Source organism: Atractosteus spatula, chromosome 9, assembly GCF_055471065.1.
Source record: "Atractosteus spatula isolate fAtrSpa1 chromosome 9, fAtrSpa1.hap1, whole genome shotgun sequence".
Classification (NCBI taxonomy): domain Eukaryota; kingdom Metazoa; phylum Chordata; class Actinopteri; order Semionotiformes; family Lepisosteidae; genus Atractosteus; species Atractosteus spatula.
In genome coordinates this window covers 2,209,891-2,231,111 of record NC_142714.1, presented here as the reverse complement: position 1 = coordinate 2,231,111, position 21,221 = coordinate 2,209,891, and the positions used below count along the sequence as shown (strand labels likewise).

General features: G+C 40.2%; 1 protein-coding gene across 1 annotated transcript; it reads left to right on the top strand.

The window, feature by feature from the left end:
• The first annotated feature begins 87 nt into the window (after window positions 1-87).
• On the top strand, window positions 88-21,076 carry LOC148827931 (serine palmitoyltransferase 2-like). The gene is made up of 12 exons (XM_088924913.1): window positions 88-370; window positions 3,819-4,013; window positions 4,872-5,026; window positions 5,207-5,355; window positions 5,640-5,764; window positions 6,772-6,865; window positions 7,135-7,240; window positions 7,572-7,791; window positions 8,095-8,221; window positions 16,150-16,285; window positions 16,371-16,500; window positions 19,274-21,076. The coding sequence occupies exons 1-12, from the start codon at window positions 221-223 to the stop codon at window positions 19,391-19,393; spliced, it is 1,707 nt and encodes a 568-aa protein (XP_088781039.1). The 5' UTR covers window positions 88-220; the 3' UTR covers window positions 19,394-21,076.
• Window positions 21,077-21,221: the final 145 nt, after the last annotated feature.

Here is a 21,221-nt window from a genome sequence, read left to right as displayed (position 1 = left end):
ACGTTCGGCCCCGCCCCACGCCCTGGTCCCGGAGCGCTCATTGGCCGCTTGCAGTTGCTAGGGGCGTTTATTTCCGGTTTGGCGAGGGCCGGGGCTCTCGGGTTGCGAATAGTAGCGGGTTTCCCCCCCTTGCGCGCGGCTCCCTGTCACAGCGCTCGTCTGCCGCGGCTCCGCGTCGCTCTCCCGTCCGTCACACGCTCCGCTGTCCGCGCCCAGAAGGATGACCGAAGGCTCGGTGAACAAGCCGGCGAACGGGGAAGGCTGTCACCGCCCGGCCAACGGGGTTAAGAAGGGGGGGAACGGCTGCGTCCGGGGCCACTACCTCTACCAGCAGGCGCCGCCGCCCAAGCACGGCTACTCCGAGGACAAGGTGAGGCCCTGCCGGCTGGCGGAGGAGGGCACGGCCCGCACCTGCCGCCGCCGCCCCGGTGTCTCCGAGCGCGTCCGGGCCGGCACCCCGGATAGGAAACTCGGGTGGCCTGTGCCGGGGGCAGCCCGGTGCCAGCCGCGCCCGCCTCGCCTCGCCCCGGCCGAGCGTGCGGCTGTCCGGGGGGGGGGTGCCGCACGTTTCCCGGCCGGATCGGGCTCGGGTTCGGGCTGGTCCGGCGCGGACGTGTGGGACGGAGCCGTGTGAAGCGCCCCTGCGGCCGGCTGGCAGGCGAGGGCAGTGGCTGTAGCGCTCAGCCCGGGAGAGAAGGGCGTGCTGCGCTCTGCCTCTGGATGACGGGACTGTTTATATTACTCGCTCGCCTGGGACGGACTGACACCGTCTCCACACGTCTCAAGGAAATCCTCTCTTGTGTTCCCGAAGCTGACACCGGAAACTCGGCTAGGCTGTTTTCTTGGTTTGTTGTGGGTTTTTTTTGCTCTCCGTATGAGCATTTAACGCAGCATTGTTTACTTGGGATAACTATTTTGTTAACTTTTCCAAAGTCAAGTTTGGTGTTAAAAAAAAAACAAACAAACAACTTGGGTCAACTTGTGTTAAAGTTTATCCAGCCGGAGAGGAAGAGACTGGCTTCATGGCAGAAAGGAATCCCGAGTTATTGCTGGTTCTTAAACTGTTTATCTTTAAAATCCAAAAAGGGGGTGTAAAATGTATTGATACCTAGTTAAGTGGTGCAGTATTGGTGCTGAACAGTTAAGCCCAAGGGATCAATTCTCTGTAGTTCTGACCACTTAGAAAAGTTTACATTTTTGCCTCTTTTCCCTTGACTGAGACACTGTTAGGTTTGTTCCATTAAATGCTGTTGATCATAATCGGCCTACAGCGGTGATGTCTGAGGGTACAGTGTCCTGTTCGAAGTTTTTGGAAAGTGTAGCTTGAAGAGTCCTTTGCTGTGGTCTTTTTTTTTTTTTAGGGAAGAGTAGACTTGCTTCTGCTTATTCTACAGAAACTTGAAAATGTAAGTGACTGCAGTCCAAGTGGCAGTGAGTGCAGTCTGGCTGGGAGGAGTGCGCTGTGTTTTGCCTGGGGACTGGCAGTCCGGGAATCGGGATGCCTGAGGACTCCTCACGGGCCGGGCCTGCCAACAGCTGGCCTGCGCTGGGAGCTCTTCTGCTGCGGCTGCCCCAGCCCTGCATTCCTCACATCTGTTGAGCATCAGCTGGGAAAAAATTACAGGGAAAGAAACTGAACAGATGCAGGATGAACACACCCTTCAGGATCTCTTCCCCACCCCCCCGCTGTTGGCACTGTACTTTTCGTGACCAACTGCAAAGCTGTGTGTCTTACATCGCCCAGCTCTGCCCCGGCGCTACTCGGGTGGCGATGGAGGCCCGCTCCTGTGATATTCTGACTCTACAGTGAAAGAAGCTTTGCAGATTTCCTTCCGTTAGCTGGCCATGCCGCAGAAGTAAAACCTCCAGTTACATTTTTTTTTCTGTGGGGGAAACATGTCAAAAAGTCTAGGAGATTAAAAAAAAAGAAGAATTTACATTGTTTAATAAAATGCCATTTAAGGCAGACTTCTGCCAGAAGCTAAGATACTCGAGCCACTATGTATACATGCCTTTCATTAGACTTGCAGTAATTGAAATAGAATCAGCAGTTCCTACTGGAGATTTCCTAGAAATGACTGTTCATACCAATGCCATTGCAGCTAGCCACTGAGGTATTTCTTACTGAGGCATGACTAGTCACATGTACTTGTTTAAGCAGCTGTTCTTTAATATGTTGTTTAACTAGAAAAGTAGGACATCGAACTACAGGATTTTCTCTACTGAAAATCTACATCTTATACCTAACACTGTTGTACGGTGTCTTATGGTTTATGTTTGTAATACAGGTTTTCATCAGTCATTATAAAACTGCAGTGTTCTTTGTATCTGAAAAAAAAGAGGAGGGGCATGTCTGTTCTTCCCATAGCTAAGATTAAAAATTATTTTGCTGCTGACTTCTGGTGCTGTCAGTACTAAAAACATGTTTTTTAATATGTTGACCCAAAGCTGTATTATGGGAGCTTTATTGCACAAAGCAATTGGTTATGCATGTTGTATTGAAGGATTTTGGATACTTGAAGGCCTTAACCCTGAAAAGCAAGTTTACTCACTTGGAATTCCTGCCGTAGAAACTGTTAAAGTAATAAGTACTTGGGGTGGAGCGGTGGCTCTGTGGCTAAGGATCTGCGACTGTGGCTGGAAGGCTGCAGGCTCAAATCCCGCGGCCAGCAGAGGAATCCTACTCCGTTGGGCCCCCGAGCAAGGCCTTTAACCCCAGCTGCTCCAGGGGAGCTGTATAAATCTCTGACCCCCGGCTTCTCTCCCTGTCTGTGTGTCTTATGGAGAGCAGGCTGGGGTATGTGAAAAGACAAATTCCTAATGCAAGAAATTGTATATGGCCAATAAAGTGATCTTATCTTAAGTACCACTGTTAGGTCTAGAATAAATAAGTGTTGATTTCCCCCCACCAACAGTTTCTTTAGGCTGGCTTGAAGGTGAATACACGCTGTCCTGTTTGGGGTTTGTAATTTGCCACTCTGGTAGATCCAGTTTTTGATTTAATCCAGAACTAAGCATACAGGACAAATGTGTGTCTGACTGCTTTGTTTATGCTTACAGTGTGAGGTTTAAATCCGTCACATTTTCAAAGGTTAACCTTAATGTCTCTTGGCGTGACCCATTCCCCTCCTGTACTTTTCAAGCGTTCTCAAGCTGTGTTTTAGTCTCCTTCTCCAAGCCTCACTGGTTTGTGTGGCAAAGTGGAGAGAACAATACGAGCTCTGTGCGTTGTGTACACAGTCTATTGAATGAAAAAGGCCCTCAGGGCAGGCTTTTACCTGATATAGCAAACAAAGAACCAGCTAACCTTCATATTCATAACACATTTAAATAAGTGTTTCCCCTCTTTTCCTTCATTTGAAAAGTATATCTGAGGTGCTCCATGTTTGACAGAATTAACTTTTCTTGTTTTGGATCTTGAGCGATAATCCTGTTCTCTGAAAATGACTTTAATATGTAATTTAATCAAACGTGTCATATCTCAAGATCTCATTTTCTGTGTGGAAGTTGTCCAATTAGGAAACAAACACTATTCATTTTGTGCATGTGTGGTTTACCACTGATGCGTATTTTATATTACGGAAATTTCAACACTTACCCACAAATGAAAAGGCAGTTTGCAAACCGAGTCATTTAAAATCAGTCAAGGCTTTGGCACAGTAACGATAGTTGATTAAATTGTTACTTTTGTATGAAATAATCACAATTTGAATTTGAAATTAGCTAATGACACCATCTTACAACGTCCCCAGAAATAACTTTTTTTTTTCTAAAGTGGTTTTGTTCATTTTTCCAAATTTGATCTTTCTGAATTTCAGGTTCATCACGTTGCGTGCAATGGGGGGCTGTACAAGAGGCCGTTCAGTGAATCGTTCGAAGAAACTCCGATGCTGGTTGCTGTTCTCACCTACATGGGTTATGGCATTCTCACGCTCTTCGGGTATCTGCGGGACTTTATGAGGGAATGGAAGATTGAGAAATGCCATATCGCCAGAGAAAGGGAGGAGCAAAAGGTAATTCATTTCTTGCCTTTACCAAGCGGCTGTTGCGGTTTAAACTAGCGAAAAGAACTCGCTCGAGCTCGCAGGTGGAGCTCTGTGAGCTCGGGTTCGAGCTAGCGTAGGGTGGGGTTCGTCGGCCGGGCCTCTCTCTGCTCTGGGCGACACAGTGACCCCTGCTGGAGCTCGCAGGCGTGCGGGCTTGCAGGGAGGTACTGGAGCGTCCCTCAAGCACAGGGAGCAGGTAGCTGAATGTGTTAAGACAAATTGCTCAGGGGTGGGGTTGGTGGAGTCTGCTTACATGTCCTCATTCTGTGCAGTCCGAGGGTTCAGAACTGTTCAAACACACGATTGTCTGGGTATGATAATCAGGAGGGTATATTAATAATTGGTGATACTAAATTTAAAAAACATCAAGGTAGATGAGATTACATTAGGAAAAATTGCAAGAGAATAGCACAGTTGCTTAGGATATTTAGAAGCATGTTTACCAAAAAAAGCTGCGGCTCAATATAATTCAACATTCTGGAAATTTCAGAATTTTAATCATTTTCCATATGAGGAGCATTTATCCAACTTTTTGTTTTGCAAGATTATGGGTAAGATCAAAAGGGATGTTGGAATGGAAGGAAACTTTAAAGAACAAGACGTTCTCCTGTTGGTTAAACAGACTGGTCTGTGTTTAAAGTTGGAATGATCTATTTACAGTACGTACTAATGTACCACACCTCTTCAGTATGAGATGTTGAATATTACTCCCATTGCTGTTAAGTTTCCGTAAATAAAGAAATGCTGTTTTTTCTATAGTGTTTTTTTTAAGAATGACAGTCATGTTATTTATAGTGTGTTGTCTATGGGTTTTTTTTTCTTTAGGACTTTGTTCCACTTTATCAGGACTTTGAAAACTTCTACACAAGAAACTTATACATGAGGATTCGTGACAGCTGGAACAGACCCATATGCAGTGTTCCTGGGGCAAAGTTTGACCTTGTGGAGAGGGTGTCCCATGACTACAATTGGACATTTAAGTGAGTGATCTGTTTTTTTTTTTCTATAAATGTAGAGGACATGTCCATGGACTTAGAGGAACCTCCTTCACGTTTGTTTAGATTTTGGGAAAATACAGGCCAGAATACTATTATTTTTAGTTCTGAAGAAATGTGGCGCAACTTACATTCGTTAATGGTATTTTTTTTAACATTTTGCAGGTACACAGGAAAAGTTGTCAAAGATGTAATTAACATGGGGTCTTACAATTATTTGGGATTTGCTGAAAATACTGGAATCTGCGCTGATGCCGCTGCAGAAATCTCTAAGAAATATGGAGCTGGAGTGGCCAGCACCAGGCAGGAGATGGGTGAGTCACCTGCAGGCAGGCGCGGGCCACCAGGAAGAACAGCCCCAGCAGGGGGCGTGGCAGAGCGACTGTGAGCTGGATCTGTCTGGTGCTTGGAGGGCGTCTTGTCATGAGGTGTTAAGTTCGGTTCATTTTTGGTGTTCTTGCGCGCACAAACCTGAGCTATCTGGAAAATCCTCCCTCTGTGCCCAGATGTTTAAAAAAAATGCACAGCTGGCATTTTTGGTTGGGTGTAACGGCAAACACGAACGGTAAAAACGGCACTTGTGTTTTTTTTCCCTCAGGTAATCTGGACAGTCACGAAAAGCTGGAGAAATTAGTGGCGAGGTTTCTGGGGGTCGAAGCTGCCATGGCCTTTGGCATGGGATTTGCAACAAACTCAATGAACATTCCTGCTCTTGCTGGAAAGGTTTGGCGCCGCCTTGCTTGTAGACTTTGTAGGTGGTGTTTTTCTCGGGTTCTTTGTAGCTAAATTTCTTGTGGCTCTTTAAAGGGGGATGTCATGTTTGTCAAAAATGTTTTTCACGCCCACTTTACGTGCTGCACCTTTCAACACTCTGGCGAAAAGATTTAAATGATTCCTAAATAAAGGAACAGTTTGGCTTACTAGCATCTCAATACTTTTTTGTGCATAAAAGCAATTTTATTTTTAAGTAGTTGTAATGGAGTGAATGGTCTTGAGTAGTGGCTGGTTGAGGGGTAGCTCTTATTTCGGAACGGTCTGCAGCGCTGTCATTCGCTGATGCCTTCGTAGTCTTTATTACACAACTTCCTGTTTTGAAGCCGATGAATCCTTTGTAGTTAATTCTGTGTTTCCTCTCTGCAAAATGTGCCTGTGAAAGAGATCTCTCTAAGCTTGTCTTGGCAAAGGCACGGTTTGTTTTTGTGTCGTTTGGATTGTGGGGAAGGAAGACCGTTTCGCCTGAAAGTTTCCTGTGCTTATTTTTCTTCTGTTACTCATTACGTAATGTAATGAGGTTTCCTTTAAACGAGTCAAAATATGTTTAGTCCTGCCCTAATTTGTTCTGAAGGCATTTTTATAGTTTTGATCGTGTAAATCTTTCTACATATAGTTTATGCCTAGACACTCTGGAATCTCTGCTCTGAAGTGGCAGTCTTTATCCTGTGCTGGTCTGTGCACTTGTTTCTGCTCTGGGCTGCGGTTTCCCAACGGGATGCATGTACCTTCAATCTCCCCAGTTCAAAACATACACACAGCAGCTCAGTCGGTCAGGTACTGGCTCTTCTAAATTGGGGATCAGGTAAAGAACACAATCAATAAAGTAGGGTGCATAAATAAGCTCCAAAGCAACGCACATCTTCCATAGAGGAAATGGTGTGACATCTTCCAAACACTTTTAAGTCACCTCTTTATGTTAACAATGCACTTGCAGTAACTCTGTTTCCTTCTGTTAGGGTTGCCTGATTCTGAGTGATGAGCTGAACCATGCGTCGCTGGTTCTGGGAGCCAGATTATCGGGTTCCACTATCCGAGTGTTCAAACATAACAGTGAGTGGCATTCTGCTTTGACTTGAACACTTTATCGTTTGTTTAGGTCTTAAATCAAGTTATACCAGTAATATAGACTAAATTAGTGGGTTTAATCCAAAATGGAATTGAGTGAAATGAACACCAATGTTAGTCTTGGTTGTACGGTAAAGGTTTGTGATAATATTACAGTGCAGTTTTGGACAACACAAGAACTTCACTACAGCTTCTTTAAAAACGTACCAGAAAGAGAATAATGCCACTGCATTGTCTTAATTTTTTTTTTAAAGATATGCAAAGTTTGGAGAAACTTCTGAGGGATGCCATTGTTCATGGACAGCCCCGGACTCACAGACCGTGGAAGAAGATTCTAATTTTGGTTGAAGGAATTTACAGGTATTTTGTTCTGAAACCTTCCACCACCAAGTTGGCAGTTCTGTGCTTTAGGTTTCCATCTGGCACCTGAACAGTAGTTAAGTATGTTTCCTGAAATGCAACATTGCCACAGTACCTGGTAAAAAAGGCAGTTCTTGAGTAAAGGAATAATTCATGATCTGCTATCAAAGGCAGTTGGGCAGAAAGAGTGTTGATCCGAACTGATGTAAGATTTTTTTTCAAAAACGCAAGTTTGTACTGTGCTGTTTAGTGTCTCCTGCATTTTGTTTTGGGTGAGAAGTTCCTGTAACTCTAACCTGGTGAGATGACGTGGACTGGATGTATTTTCCAGCATGGAAGGCTCCATTGTGCGCTTGCCAGAGGTGATTGCTCTGAAGAAGAAGTACAAGGCCTACCTGTATCTTGACGAGGCCCACAGTATTGGAGCACTGGGACCTTCGGGAAGAGGCGTGGTGGAATATTTTGGATTGGACCCTACAGATGTTGACATCATGATGGGAACTTTCACAAAGAGTTTTGGGGCAGCGGGAGGATACATTGGTGGAAGAAAGGTAAATAATTCCCCTTATGGTTTGCAAACCCGTGTCTGTGAAAGCTGCCTTGAGCGGGAGGCTGTGTTGTCTGTCTGCGGGAAATACTGTCAGAAATGTTTGCTCTTATAACAACCCTGTTTATTAATTGATTTTGCAAGTAACCACTGCTTTAGTTAAAGATGAGCTGTAATAAGCTACAGCCTCACTTTCTTGCTGGCACAGGCGTGTCCTTTTGCCAGAGCCGAGTTTGAAATCTAGACCCTCACTGAAGAAGCATGAAGGTTGCTGGAATGCCAATGTTGTGTGTTGGTTTCTCCTCAGGAGCTCATAGACTATCTCCGCACGCATTCTCACAGCGCGGTGTACGCCACGTCGATGTCTCCGCCCGTGGTGGAGCAGATCATCACTTCCATGAAGTGCATAATGGGAGAAGATGGAACTACGATCGGTAGGTTTGGAAACACACTTTACGTAGGGGCGGGTTAGTCTCCAGAATCATTTTAACAAACACAGTAACTTGTAAATTTGAAGCTTGCTGACAGCAGCATTTGGGCCTAGTCTGCACTGAGAAAGGAGATCTCCAGGGAAGACCATGTAGCTGCTGTAGGCAGAGATGGGAAAAGCATGAGCTCCAGGGGTACCTCTGGACCTGAATGATCAAACCAGTGCTCTGGTGAGGTGATGGGGAGTGCTGTGCTGTAGGAGTTGCTGTTCTTTGCAAGGGAAATTAAACTTGAGGCAATTCACAAGTTCTGTGAAAGAGAAGGTGTGTTTAAGTGGCCTAGCTAACTTCACGCTGGACTCATACAATGTTGCCTCCCTAAAGTTACTCTTCTATCAAAGCCTGAAGCAGTTTCCTCACCATCTCCTCTGCTATGTAGTGGGGCTGCTGGTACTTCGTCTGCCCCATGTCACCCAGGTGGGCGCTGTGTTTCTGTTGTGGAAGAAGTGTGTCCTCTTCTATGCGTAAAGTGTTTTGTAACATCCCCGAGATGAAAAGCTCTATAGAGATGCTATGAACCCATCTTTAAATGTGTGAAAAATAATTACGTTTTCTGTTGTATGTTTAGTCTGTACTGAAAAAAAAAAATTGCATTCAACATTCATAAGTGGAGAAAGCACATTTGTCATCAGCCCACCTTATAAGGAATGTGACAGCAGAGAAAGGTCGTTCTGGCCATCGAGCTCATGTGGCTGCCGATAGAAGTCCCAAGGCAGTCTTTTAACGTATAATGCTAGTCGGCCACAAGAGGGCACCGAAGACTCAGGAATGTTTAATGTCCTCTTTAAGAAATGAGGATTCCAGTTAAGCAATACTGTTACTGACACGAAGGTTGTGACGTTTTTAAGTGCTTTGTGAAGACTTTTTGCAAGAGGTTTTTTTTTAGATTGACTGTCGTTTTAAAGACTATGTTTGTGGCCTTATCTGTGTAGTACTCTCTCATAAATTTACTGTCCATAAATATACACCTGTCTGTCAAGTATTTTCCTTTTCACCTTTGTAAGTTCACATGCCGTAGTTAAATGGGTGATTTTATTTGTAAAGGGCATTGTACAAACCAATTCATTTTAGAAATGGTGGGGGGAATATAATCATAATGACTGCAGTTGAAGTTAAATTCAACATCATAGTATTACACAACCCATGTTCCATATTTTGAACAGTTCGTAAAGTACCTCGTAAGTATCAGTTTTCCTAAAGTGGAGATCTTTTTCTGATACCGAAAGTCAGAAGCGTCATTCTTTCCTTACAGAAATACAGGCTATATAAACAAAAAAACTCATTGTTCTCCTTCATAAACTGATCCTAATCAGGCAGCCATCATCATTTTAAGATGTTGATAAGCTGTTTTTAATGCCGTTTTTTTGTCCTGGCATGAATCTGAAATAATGCATTCTTGCATCAAGAAGTCGAGTTGTAAATTCCCGCTGTTCTTTTAACTGTTGTTGGATACAAGTGAAGAACCATGTCTTCATAACAAAAGCAGATTCGAACCCTACACCCAAATAAGAATTTGTAGTCCCCAAGCATGCTCCATATTCTGTAATGGAAGGGCTGCTCCTACAGAAAAATCACAATTTTATTAAATGTTAAAAAAAAGTAATTAGTGGTACAGCAGTGTAGAGCTGGGTGAAATATTTAGCAGAAAGTTTAAATCTCTACAATGTGTTCTCAACTACCAGAAACACAAATATAATCTTTTCTTCGTTGAGACTCCTTTAATGTCTTGCTGCTCTAGCAATCACTGTTGGCAAGACCACGAGAACACAATCGCCCCAATCTACCCATCTCGGGTTAAACACACGAGATGCGGCTCCACAGAACTGAGACTATAACTGCCCTGACCCACTCATTTCTGTAATAAAGGAAGTTGTCCCTACTGAACTCTACTGAAACAGGAATTACGAGGCTCATTTTCTGTAACAAATCTTTTCCTGTTTATTGCAGACTCTTTCAGGAATATGAAACAAGCTGTGCTTGTTACCAAATGGCAGTGTTAGCACCACTTCACTTCTTCCATACCGAGTATGACATGAATACCATGTAGTTTCTGCGTACTAACCTTTCTACATTCACTATGCATTGGTTTTTGGAATGAGACTTTGCCGGCACTTAACTTTTCAAACACAGTGGCATTTTTTTTTGTTATTGACACTAGTGTATTAGTTTAAAAGCCAGCTATTGTGGGTAACATTGACTGCCTGTTTAAAAACCTAACAGGATTAACTGTATGCTGAAGTGAACAACATTTGCATTTTGTAAGTGTGAATGTATTTTCTTTTTTTATTGTTGTGAACAAAAGTGTGGTGTGTTTTGCTTAATGACAAGCCAGTTAAATTTTAAATTAAGACTGAGTTGCTAGGAAAGCTGTCACCTGATGAAAGATACTACAGCACTTCAGCAGTACTAGGTCTCGGACTAAATAGTGGGACACTGTGGAAAACAAGTAGAATTCAATTTGTGAAAAGTGGATTTCCTGATTTTCTGGGGGCCCTGGCACCTCTTCAGGTGTCTGTGGTAACGCCAAGAGCATTTAAAGGTTGTAAATATGATCTCTTTTCATTTAATGTTGTAAATTAATGTAAGTATTCTGGTCTTTCAGAATATTTTTCCATTCATGAGATGTTTTTTCTACTTAAACGTCCATTGAAAATTATGCAGTTGGGTTTTGTGTGCCTGAAGGGGTGTTGTATAATGCTTTATGAAAATAAATAGTGTAAATCACAGAATACAGCTGCAGAAGCTACATACCACTTTTTCCAACCAAAATGGTATTTAGTAGTGGAAGGAGACTGTTTAGTCCCTCTTACTGGTTTGGTTGTAGGTGTTTAATGCCTGATGTGCATTCAGAGATTTCTTGATTTGGAGAAGGCATGGTAATTAGCTAAGACAATGCCAAATTGTTTTTTTTCAGGCTTTCATCCAAGGGTTTTCTGTGCTAGGCTTTACAATATCACATCAAATAGTTCTCGTTGTCTTGGGGGGGGGGGGTGGTTTTGATTTTAACCATTCTAACATGCGAGACATTATCCTGAAATAGAATGAGTGTGGGGCATTTGTCATGCACAGCAAGGAGAAAACACCTCAAGGACCAGACAGTTGTGTATTGCAGGAAATGAACCTGAGGTGTGTGTGGGTGGTATGAGCAAATGTGGAGAAACCGCTTTGGAACCAGGAAGAAAATAATTTGAATTGGTTTGTTTAAATAACAGTTCATTCATCTTCCAAATCAAGCCATTTAAGGTTCTGAGCATATAGTGAACAGTCAAATGTATGTGGTGCAGCCATGTTGTATCCTCTCGCAGTAAATATTTTAAATACTCCATGGATCTCTTGTTCTGACTTGAACTGCTGTCAAACAGGATCTCTGTAGCATCATCAGCTTTGTAAGCATGTATATTATTACTGACAACAGATGCGGGGGAATATGGTTTAAGTCAGATGGACATACTCAGAAAAATTTAAGTTAGTTCTAGGATTAAAAATGGTAAACCATAAAACCTTAATCCTGGCAGTGTTTCAAACCAGAGCAGCCAGCAGCAAGACACGGATATCAGAAGAATATTTCTTCTACTGTTGATGTTATTTCCTAAAGTACAAAACTAAAAATGGTTGGTGTTTATTTGGGTATGGGCAACCACAGATGATTAACGCAGGTTTTCCTTTAAATGTTATAAAAATGTCTAACATTCTTTAGACCATAAAGGTGTGAAGGAAGCTTAAGTCATTTGGTTAAGTGTACTTGCTCATGTCCTTCATCACAGCATTGAATTAGATTTCACCTTGTGTACTCAACACAGATTTTACAAATAGTACCCATTCGTCTTTGTCTTCAATGTTGACATTCTCAGGGTTTCTAGTGTTACTACATGCGTTTTAGGTGTTAAAGTGTTTTTGTACTTCAGTTTCCCCTTGGTTTCGTTAACCTCTAGCATAAGGGCATTCTTCTTAAATGTGAGATCTGAGTGGCTGCCGGACCTGCTGCACCAGAGTGATCTACTGCCTGCCTACGCTATCCTAACAGCTGGAGTTCTGCTAAACACATCTGTCTGTGGTATTTTCACTATGATTCTGGCAGTGGTAATACACTTAGTCTGAATAAAACAAAACTATCTATACTTTGGTGGAAGTTAATGAAATACAGTATGCTTTTTAATAGGAAAGAATTTGAAAAATGAAGGATTTCTTAATTTTATTTTTGCTCTTCTAAGTTTTAAAAGTGTATACCACAGTTGTCATATTTACGTTTTGCTATTCTGCATATTAGAATCTATTGAAAAAGATGTCTCTTTTGGATCCTTTCCTAACTACTATGAGCTAACAATCTAAGACCTGGTTTAGCAGCTTTCTTTTGAAGCTTTATGTATTCTGAGAAAATACAAATGTTTTCTTCTGTGATAGTGATGGGCAGAAGTTTAAAGTGTAATAAACAAAACATAATGAAACACAAGTACTATTTTTTTTGTTGATGGCCATGCCATTAAAAAAAACACGGCTGCAGAAAACTAGCCTCAAGTTCTTCCAATGTATTGCATTTGTTTTGTTGTTGTTAGTAAAGAAACATGTACATTCCGCTTTTCAGAAATGCGTCGGAAACATGCAAGGGGGGAAAATATCTAAAAAACGAAGAGTAGTTAGACGATTAATTTCAGCAGCATGACTGCCACTTGATTTCCTGTGCAGGGCACAAGAAGTTGTACAGACAGGCTGATACCATGTGTAAGCATTCCTACCCCCTCCTCAGAAGCTGAAAAATAGGCACGGGCGTTTGTAATTATCTCTCGCTAGATGAAAAGGAAGTCAGGAGAAACTCATTTGAAAGGGATATGGCCTCTACATCTGGAAACTCTTTAAGCCCTTTTCACTTTACATCTCAAGTTTGTGTCTGGAATGAGTTAAGAATGTGTATTGTGAAACTAGTTGTTGAAAGTGCACCCCAGAAAGATTTACTTTGGAGAGTACCCTTTCCCAAGAAGAACATGCATGTTGACTGAGGAGTCTGAAGTTCGAGTACAATTTTCTTTAAAATTTTATTGCTTTCATATGCATGTTATTATTTAATACATTTGTTCGTCTAGCAGTTTATGAAGCTGATCAGCACTTGGATTGAAAAGCTATTCGGTAATGGCTCTCAAAAGATTTGAATTTTGCACATCAATAAATCTTTTGTATTACTTATCAGAGAGGAACTCGGGTCTTCATATTCAAACATATTGATACGTAGTTAAGTATCACACCACCTTTTTCTTGTCTTGCCTCTGTTGAATTAAAGCTTTAAGATTTTTTTACTTCATTATCTTTAATCCATGAATGGCTTTTTGTAGCAGATGATTTATATTCCTCCTTTATTTGAGTGCTTTAGATCATTCATGTCAGACAAGAATTATATGAAGTATATGAAAAGTGAAGCCATCATAAAACAATGATGGATGCATTTATATTAAGTTATTTTACAAATCTAGAGCGAGGTAAGACTGGGGGTTGTTACTGGCCAGACCCAGTTTCACTAGCTCACCGGGGGCTGCTCAGAAGTGAAATGAGGCGTTTAGGATTACAGAGAGAGCTGGTATCATTTTCAGCCACCGAAGGGATGACCTGGGCACGACTTTTGGAATAGTGTCTGTCAGTAGCTAGTTTTCATGAGGATCGTGAAAAGATTAAGATTTCACAGCCAGTTGCTTTTCTTAAAACGGATCAGATAACTGATACTTCAACTCATCAGCGATTGCATTTCGGTTTCATTTCATGCAATAGAGGAACATTTGCTTTCTTTTACTCTCGTTTCAGTAGCTGTAAGAACACGGTATAATTGGCTACCCAATTTTTTTTATACCTCGGTGCTCAGAATGATTTAATGCCTACATGCAGGTATCGGTCCCATTCAGTGCCAGATGGGCTGAATGGCCTCCTCTTGTTTGTAACGTTTTATATCCTGATTGCTGATTGCTATGACTGAAAAACTACTTTATTATTACGAAGTCTGAAATCCCTTTTCTATAGCATTCGGCCAAAATAGCAGTGAAAAAAATGTTCAAATGTCTGAAATACAAAAGGATGTACATTTTCAAGGAAAAGCTCATTTCTTTGCGCATGCAGGGGATGATTGATGAAGGAACGTCTTTACATTTACATCAACATCACACCGTTACACGGGTACAGGGATTCTGAAATGTAGTTTTAAAGAAGAGAAAACTACGACTGAAATATTGACAGAACAAGAATAGTTGTTTTTATTTTTAAGTGTTTTCTAATTTTATTCTATAAAAGACAGACATGATTATTTTGGTGCATCCAAAACGGATGGAGTTGAGTATGTTTGATATTATTTTTATTGTGTTCCTGTAGCGTCTTGTACTGTAACTGCACACAACTCTAGCAAAAGGGAATCTTGAAACTGGAATCATGTAAGCTTGAAAAGAATTCCAAGTACAATGCTATTGCATGTTTGAAATGGTTGCAGTAAATGCTGAACTTGTCAGGTAAGTGTACAAACTGTAGGATTTTCTGGTTTTAAAAACCGATCGGCAGTCAGACGTGACTCCCATCGTCAACATATTGTAGCTATTTTGAAACTTAAAGCTGGCCTGAACTTGGTTAAGCAGTTACACTTGCCAGACCATAATGTGAGGATTTGTGCCAGTGGTTGTTAGTGTTTCTGAAATGGGATACAAAATGAGTGCTGCTCAGATCACTATTGGTATCTTTTCATCAGCTAACTTGGTCTTAGTTGCATTTAATTGCTTGAGCATGTGAAGGTCTTGTGAAAGACCAGTTGATGACGGCTGTATTCCGAAGTCGGGGAAAAACAGTAGCAGTACAGGGGTCCTGTGTTTTGAGGCTCAGTTCAAAGCTATGTGAAGACCACTGGTGACCTCTTTGTAATGTGGGTAGAATGATAGATGAGTAGCCTGAGTAATGAGAGCAATAAGACAAGTATGGCCATATGCCAAAAGGGGATTAATCTAAAAGAAATTAAATAAAGTTGAAGTAGAGACAAATGTATTTAGAAAAAAAATTCTGAAATTTGACTAAATGAAGGCTTCAACATTGTTGATCATTCTTCAACTGAAGAATGTCAGGTGTAAAAAGCGACATTGCAGGAATAATGAAATGTTTCATGATCTGAATGCACATATGAAAAAGGTTTATGGTATAAAAATTCCTACATGTAGGTTTCTATAAATCATTCTTCATCTTGGGATGTACATGTTCTATTGCTGATTTTCTGGCCAGTATCACTCTCAATACCAGTGCATCTGACTGATCAAGGAACCTTACTTTGGTCCTATATGTTCTCTTGGTAGCTTATGTCTTTCGTCTGTTATCTGTTATTTACTCTTTCTGGAACTGAGATTTGTCTCACTTCTACTGTGAATTAGTCACTAACAGTGATTGTCCTTGGTCAGGTGAACATTGTGTTACGCTCATGTACGTGATAACATCAATCGCCATGATGAGTTGGAAAGGCAGGTGCTGTGTATTATTGTTGCTTAAACTATTTAAAATATTTTACAATTAGGTCCCTTAATCCAATATTGAAAGAGTTTATTAACAGCTGTAGGTGAGAAGCTGTGAATGAGATAAAACTCCACAGAGCAGAGCTTAATTGGTGAGAAGCCAGTGAGTGGCATGCATGCCATTGTACTGCATATTGACATTTGGACATTAGGAGGTAGCTCAGAGTAAGCAGAGGGGAAGATGTATCCTTATCAGATATGTTTTTCACCACAGTTCTCGTACCAAAAATGGGACCGAGTTGTGACTTTCGGCACAAATGAGCACCTAGAAAACTTGCATGGTCTTTGAAAGAAATGGGGACTTCATTGGTATTTAGGAAGTAGGAACAAGTACGCCAATCTGTTGTTGTTTTTCAGGCTTAGAACGTGTTCGGCAGCTTGCAGAAAACACTAGATACTTTCGGAGAAAACTAAAGGAGATGGGATTCATTATATATGGAAATGATGACTCGCCCGTAGTGCCCATGATGCTCTATATGCCTGCAAAAATTGGGTAAGTTGGAAATTCTTCAAACCCCTGAGTTCACATTGTTGCAGTAATTGACATCTAGCTCTAATTTATTCGCTTTTAATTTTAGCGCATTCGGAAGAGAAATGCTGAAGCGAAACATTGGAGTGGTTGTCGTTGGCTTTCCAGCCACACCAATCATTGAATCCAGGGCCAGATTTTGCGTATCTGCTGCTCACACCAAAGAAATGCTCGATACAGTAAGTTTTCATATTGTCTTTTTAAAGACTTTTGTTACTCAAAACCCTTTTTTTCTTCTGCTTTCATTAAGTGATGTTCTTCAAAGTGTAGGTTGAATCCATTTGCCTTGTCTGTCCCTTCATGATCTTCAGCAAAGTCATCACTATGTATATTTAGCACTTAATACTTCCCTGTTCTGAAGTGGACGTTAATGTCCATAAGTGGAGAACTGTGCCGTTTGTCTTCATAACGGATATTGGCATTTGTACCTGAAATACCGTGAGTTATCCACAAGCCACATTCAGTTATTTAAATGCTGGTTTCTACTACAGTATATATCCTCTTAAGTTTGGCCTACAAGCACTGTTTCTTGTACAGTTTTAAAACATATCATGTTCTGTGAGCTATAAATCACACTGGATAAAGATACTCCCATGCATTTTTGTCACGTTTACCGTTTTTACTTTCAGACAAAACGGTTAAGGTGTGAAGGTTTTAATTGCTGCAGGATTAGTTTCAAGTTCAATGCATTTATATTTTGTGATGTGAATTTGTTGGTTTTCCTTCTCCATTGAGCATTAGATTTCAGGCTTGTCTTGACAACTTTATTGCTCTTTGACTGGAGGCTGGGGCTCCCCTTCTATTAAGATCATAGTAAACAATTTCTCATATTAATCCAAAAATTAAAGTTTACTGAACTGCATTATTTAGTCTGGTGGCATAGATGTCTTTGGAAAGAAACGCAGGAATCGGGAAGTGTCACCTTTTCTGAGTAGAGCTGTTTCTCTGTTGCATTAAGACGGGATTCTTTTAGTCCTTTTCATTGTGATGATTCACATTATTTAGAAAGAGCCTTCTGTTTTAATAGATGAGTAAAATTATTCTTACTTAATGCTTCATTATGAGCACTTTCTTCTGGGTGAAAGAGCAGCAAGTGAGGTTTTGTGCATCACTGACTTTTATCTAGTGTTTATGCCATACTGAATGACTTTGCTGAAAGATGAAAAGTTGAAAGACTGTCAACACAGCTGATGGATGAGAAAATTTATTTGGATTTTTGCAGTTGGGTTGTGTAGTTCATGGGACAAAGTCTACTAATTGTACCAGTGTAGAATTTAAAAGGTTTATTAAACGCAGCAATGTAACACAGAATATCGGTGTTAAACCTCTGAATGCGAGTTGTATTGGAAGATTGTCAATGAATTTTTAGCTTGCACAATGGGTTTGCTTCTTTCAAGCCAGGAGTTGGAGAGTTCTGTGTAACTGAGACTTCCATGTTTGACCCTGTTGGCACAAGATCAAAGAATATGTAACCTGCCTCCCTATGGACTAGAGATTTAGTTGTGCTGAAAAGTATATTACACTTTTCATAAAGACCTGCACAAGAATAAAATTGCTTTTGTTGTGCAACCCGTCATTTGAACCTTTTTTTTTAAATAACTTATTTCAAATACAAGTTCATGAAACGGTTAACATTTTATTTATGTCCAAAAGTCCAAATTGCTTCCACATGGGTTTCAGTAATGCAGTGTAAAAAGGTATCCTCTGCTGCTCAGATACAATAGTTTCTCTTGGCTGTAGTTTTCCTTCACACTGCATGAAATTCATTTGTTCCATGGCTTCTTTAAAAACCATCAGTCATGTAAAACCTTAATTAAAAGATCTTTAACTGCAACGAGCAAAAACGAAGTAAAATATATTGGATCTGTATTTAGAGGAATGTTGGCAAAGATTAATTTCCCTTTTCAGTTACACGATTATAAAAGTTTATAAAAGAAAAGGCTTTTGCTTGTTTTGATATGCTGTGCAGAAGTGTTCCAACATTCTGTAATTTGGTTTGTATTGAATCAGTTAAGGAATGCATTGCTGTGGTGTTTGTTTTCTGATTAGCTTTGGTTTAATGTGGCATGGTATGCTATAGTCCAAAACGTCCCATGTTCTGTATGTTCATCTGGCTAATTATTAACCATAGTTACTGCTATTAGAATTTGCATTAAAGGTGCTGCAGCGTACAAGTGCTTCCTCAGTTACCAGATTTGTCTTCCTCATCATGGTGGTCTTAGCAGTGTCGTCCAAAAGTCTTAGCCCACCTTTATTATTTGTTAATTAATGAAAAATACTATTCATTATTTCTTTGCAAAGCCTAGTGTGTACTTCTTGCAATATAATTCATCCTACCCAGAAATACTTGTGTAGTATGCTTTGTGTGAAGCTAGTTTCACATGAGGGATTGTTGTTTGATACAGTTGGATAGGAATAAAAAAGATTTTGCTGTATATTACATAAAGAGGAGATTAAGTGGAGCTCAGGAATTATACTGCCATTCCCCTAAAGTCCTCCCATGGTCTGTTGGACCCTTAAAAAGAAGGTCTTGGCTTATTAACTATTCTTCTTGGGTGAGGATCTTGCATCTTTTCTCAGCACTGGTCTGGTTTTCATCTGATTATTCAGGGTAACGCTCAGCAAGACATACAATTTCCTTCCTCTCTTGATCTGGTCCTGTATTCTTGTTCTGTGCCTGTTTGCTCAATGCTTACCACCCTTTCAGCATTTCCTTAGCATATGTGTAGCATCTGTGATGTTAATTATGCCAAATCAAATGGGTAAAACTTTGGCAAACTTTAATGATGTGCATAATGACTTGGATTAGACTCATCTCCCTTTTATTTACATTCTCATTTGAAGCAACCTTTCTTCTTTAAGTCAGCTATACACTGTAATATATTGTATGAATTGTGTTCTCATCAATTTGTTGTAACAACTACACCCAAATTGCAATATGTTTGCTTTCAGGCTTTAAATGTGATCAGCGAAGTAGGAGATCTACTGCAACTGAAGTATTCCCGGCACAGACCAGTCCCTTTATTGGATCGACCCTTTGATGAGACCACATATGAAGAAAACGAAGACTGATTGTTTTCCATGTTAACCAAATGTGCACTGCAAGTCTGAGGCATTCAGTGAAAAGTCACAGAACCACTTAGTATACACTTTTTAAAATTATTTTAATACATTGAGCTAATGATGGCAGAGCAGTGTAAAAATTGAAAAAGGTTTTATCTTTTTCATTTCAAGTGTAATTTTGTTCTTAACTTATTATGGCATTTGTGTTTGAAATCTTTTTTTTTTAAGGCTCTGCAAACACCAAGATTGGTCAGTCTTTCTTCAGCTTGTGCGTCTATATGTTCCAAATCTGTTAAGCTTATCGCCTGCAGTTTTCTGTGCAATATAAACATTTTCGAACCTCTTTGATGGATAAATTTTTTAAAAAAGCTGTTTTTGTAAATGTTTATTGGAAATGTTTGCTGTAGACCAGGGCTGTCCAGTTTTGGCCTTGGACCGTTTGTTACCCACATCTTTTTTCTGCCATGAAATTCAGATGTATATAAAACTTTTTCACAATCAGTGCAATTTTTTCATCAACTGAAATGTTGTTACCTCTGTATTTAAAGTTCATGCTGTGTTTAAACATCTTCCATAAATTGAAATTCTAAGGTGTGGATAATTTTGGTAGAAATAGTATCCAATTTGACCAAAAAAACAACTATTTTTTCCCAGGAGCAGTTAAAAAAGCAACATTTGATGCCATCAAGATGTAAGTCCATTGCGAAACTTGCACATACAGTAAATCTACGTCCAAAAACTAGGAAGAAAAAAAACTTTAAAAATGATTTAATTAAAAAGGATATCTTTTGTAAATTCCAGAAAGATGAGCATTTAATCAGATGTATATTCCAGAAGAAAAAAATTAAACCTAATCTTGCTGTTAAGTTCTGAAGTTTACTTTGATTCAAGAAGTGGCGTTTCATCTTCTTGCTTCTGTCTTTATATTGCCATTTTGTTAATGCAGTACTTGCACTCCTAGAACCTCTAACCTTTTGCATTTTTTTTGGCATTAAGAATGTTGCATAATTCCTCTTCCAAACCTGTAAAAACAAATGTAAAAGGTTGTCTGAAACACGCACATTCCTGTGCATGTGTTTTGCTTTGGTAAGAAAATATGCATCTTTTATGTACAGATTCATTTATTTATTGTTTTGTTTTTATTTCCAACAATTTAAATATTTCACACTGATGGCAGCTCCAGAAATCTTTAATGGCATGCCTGTTTACAGACTGCATGCACTCTAGTGCAAGTACTACTGACAGGTGTTTTTTCATTTGTTTCTGTAAAAATGCATGGATGACGTAGTCACTGAAGCTGCTATTTTGCTGTAAAAGGTGCTGAATAACACAGACTATACTCCACTGTTTGTGGTTTGTCTTAAAAACAGGAGTCATTCCATATTTAGCTTTTTAATTTCCAGTTCTAACTATGAATTAGCATTTGGCCCCTTTTCTTCACCGTGGTACAAACGTTTGTCAATGTGTCAAACATCTGTTTGCCCATGGTTTTCTTCTCGTCTGTTTCTTATTTTTACTTCCTGAAAGTGAAATGTCAAGCTAGAAATCAAATGATTCTTATTAAAAAAAAACTCACGGGTAACTCTGACCATCAAAGCAAAACAAATTGAAAGTGCAAAAGCTTGAAATAGTTATTGCATTAATAATGTAAGGATATACCCAACTTAAATAAAGAAAACTATGAAAAGTAAAGCTGTTGAATGGTCTTAATTTAACAATGTAAATCCCTTCTAAGCAAATTAATGGAAAGCATCCCACTGCTTCTTCATACTTTTGCCATTTTGACTGTGCCATAACATGTTAAATGGAGGAATGGAAGTGTCATATCAGAGCTTTT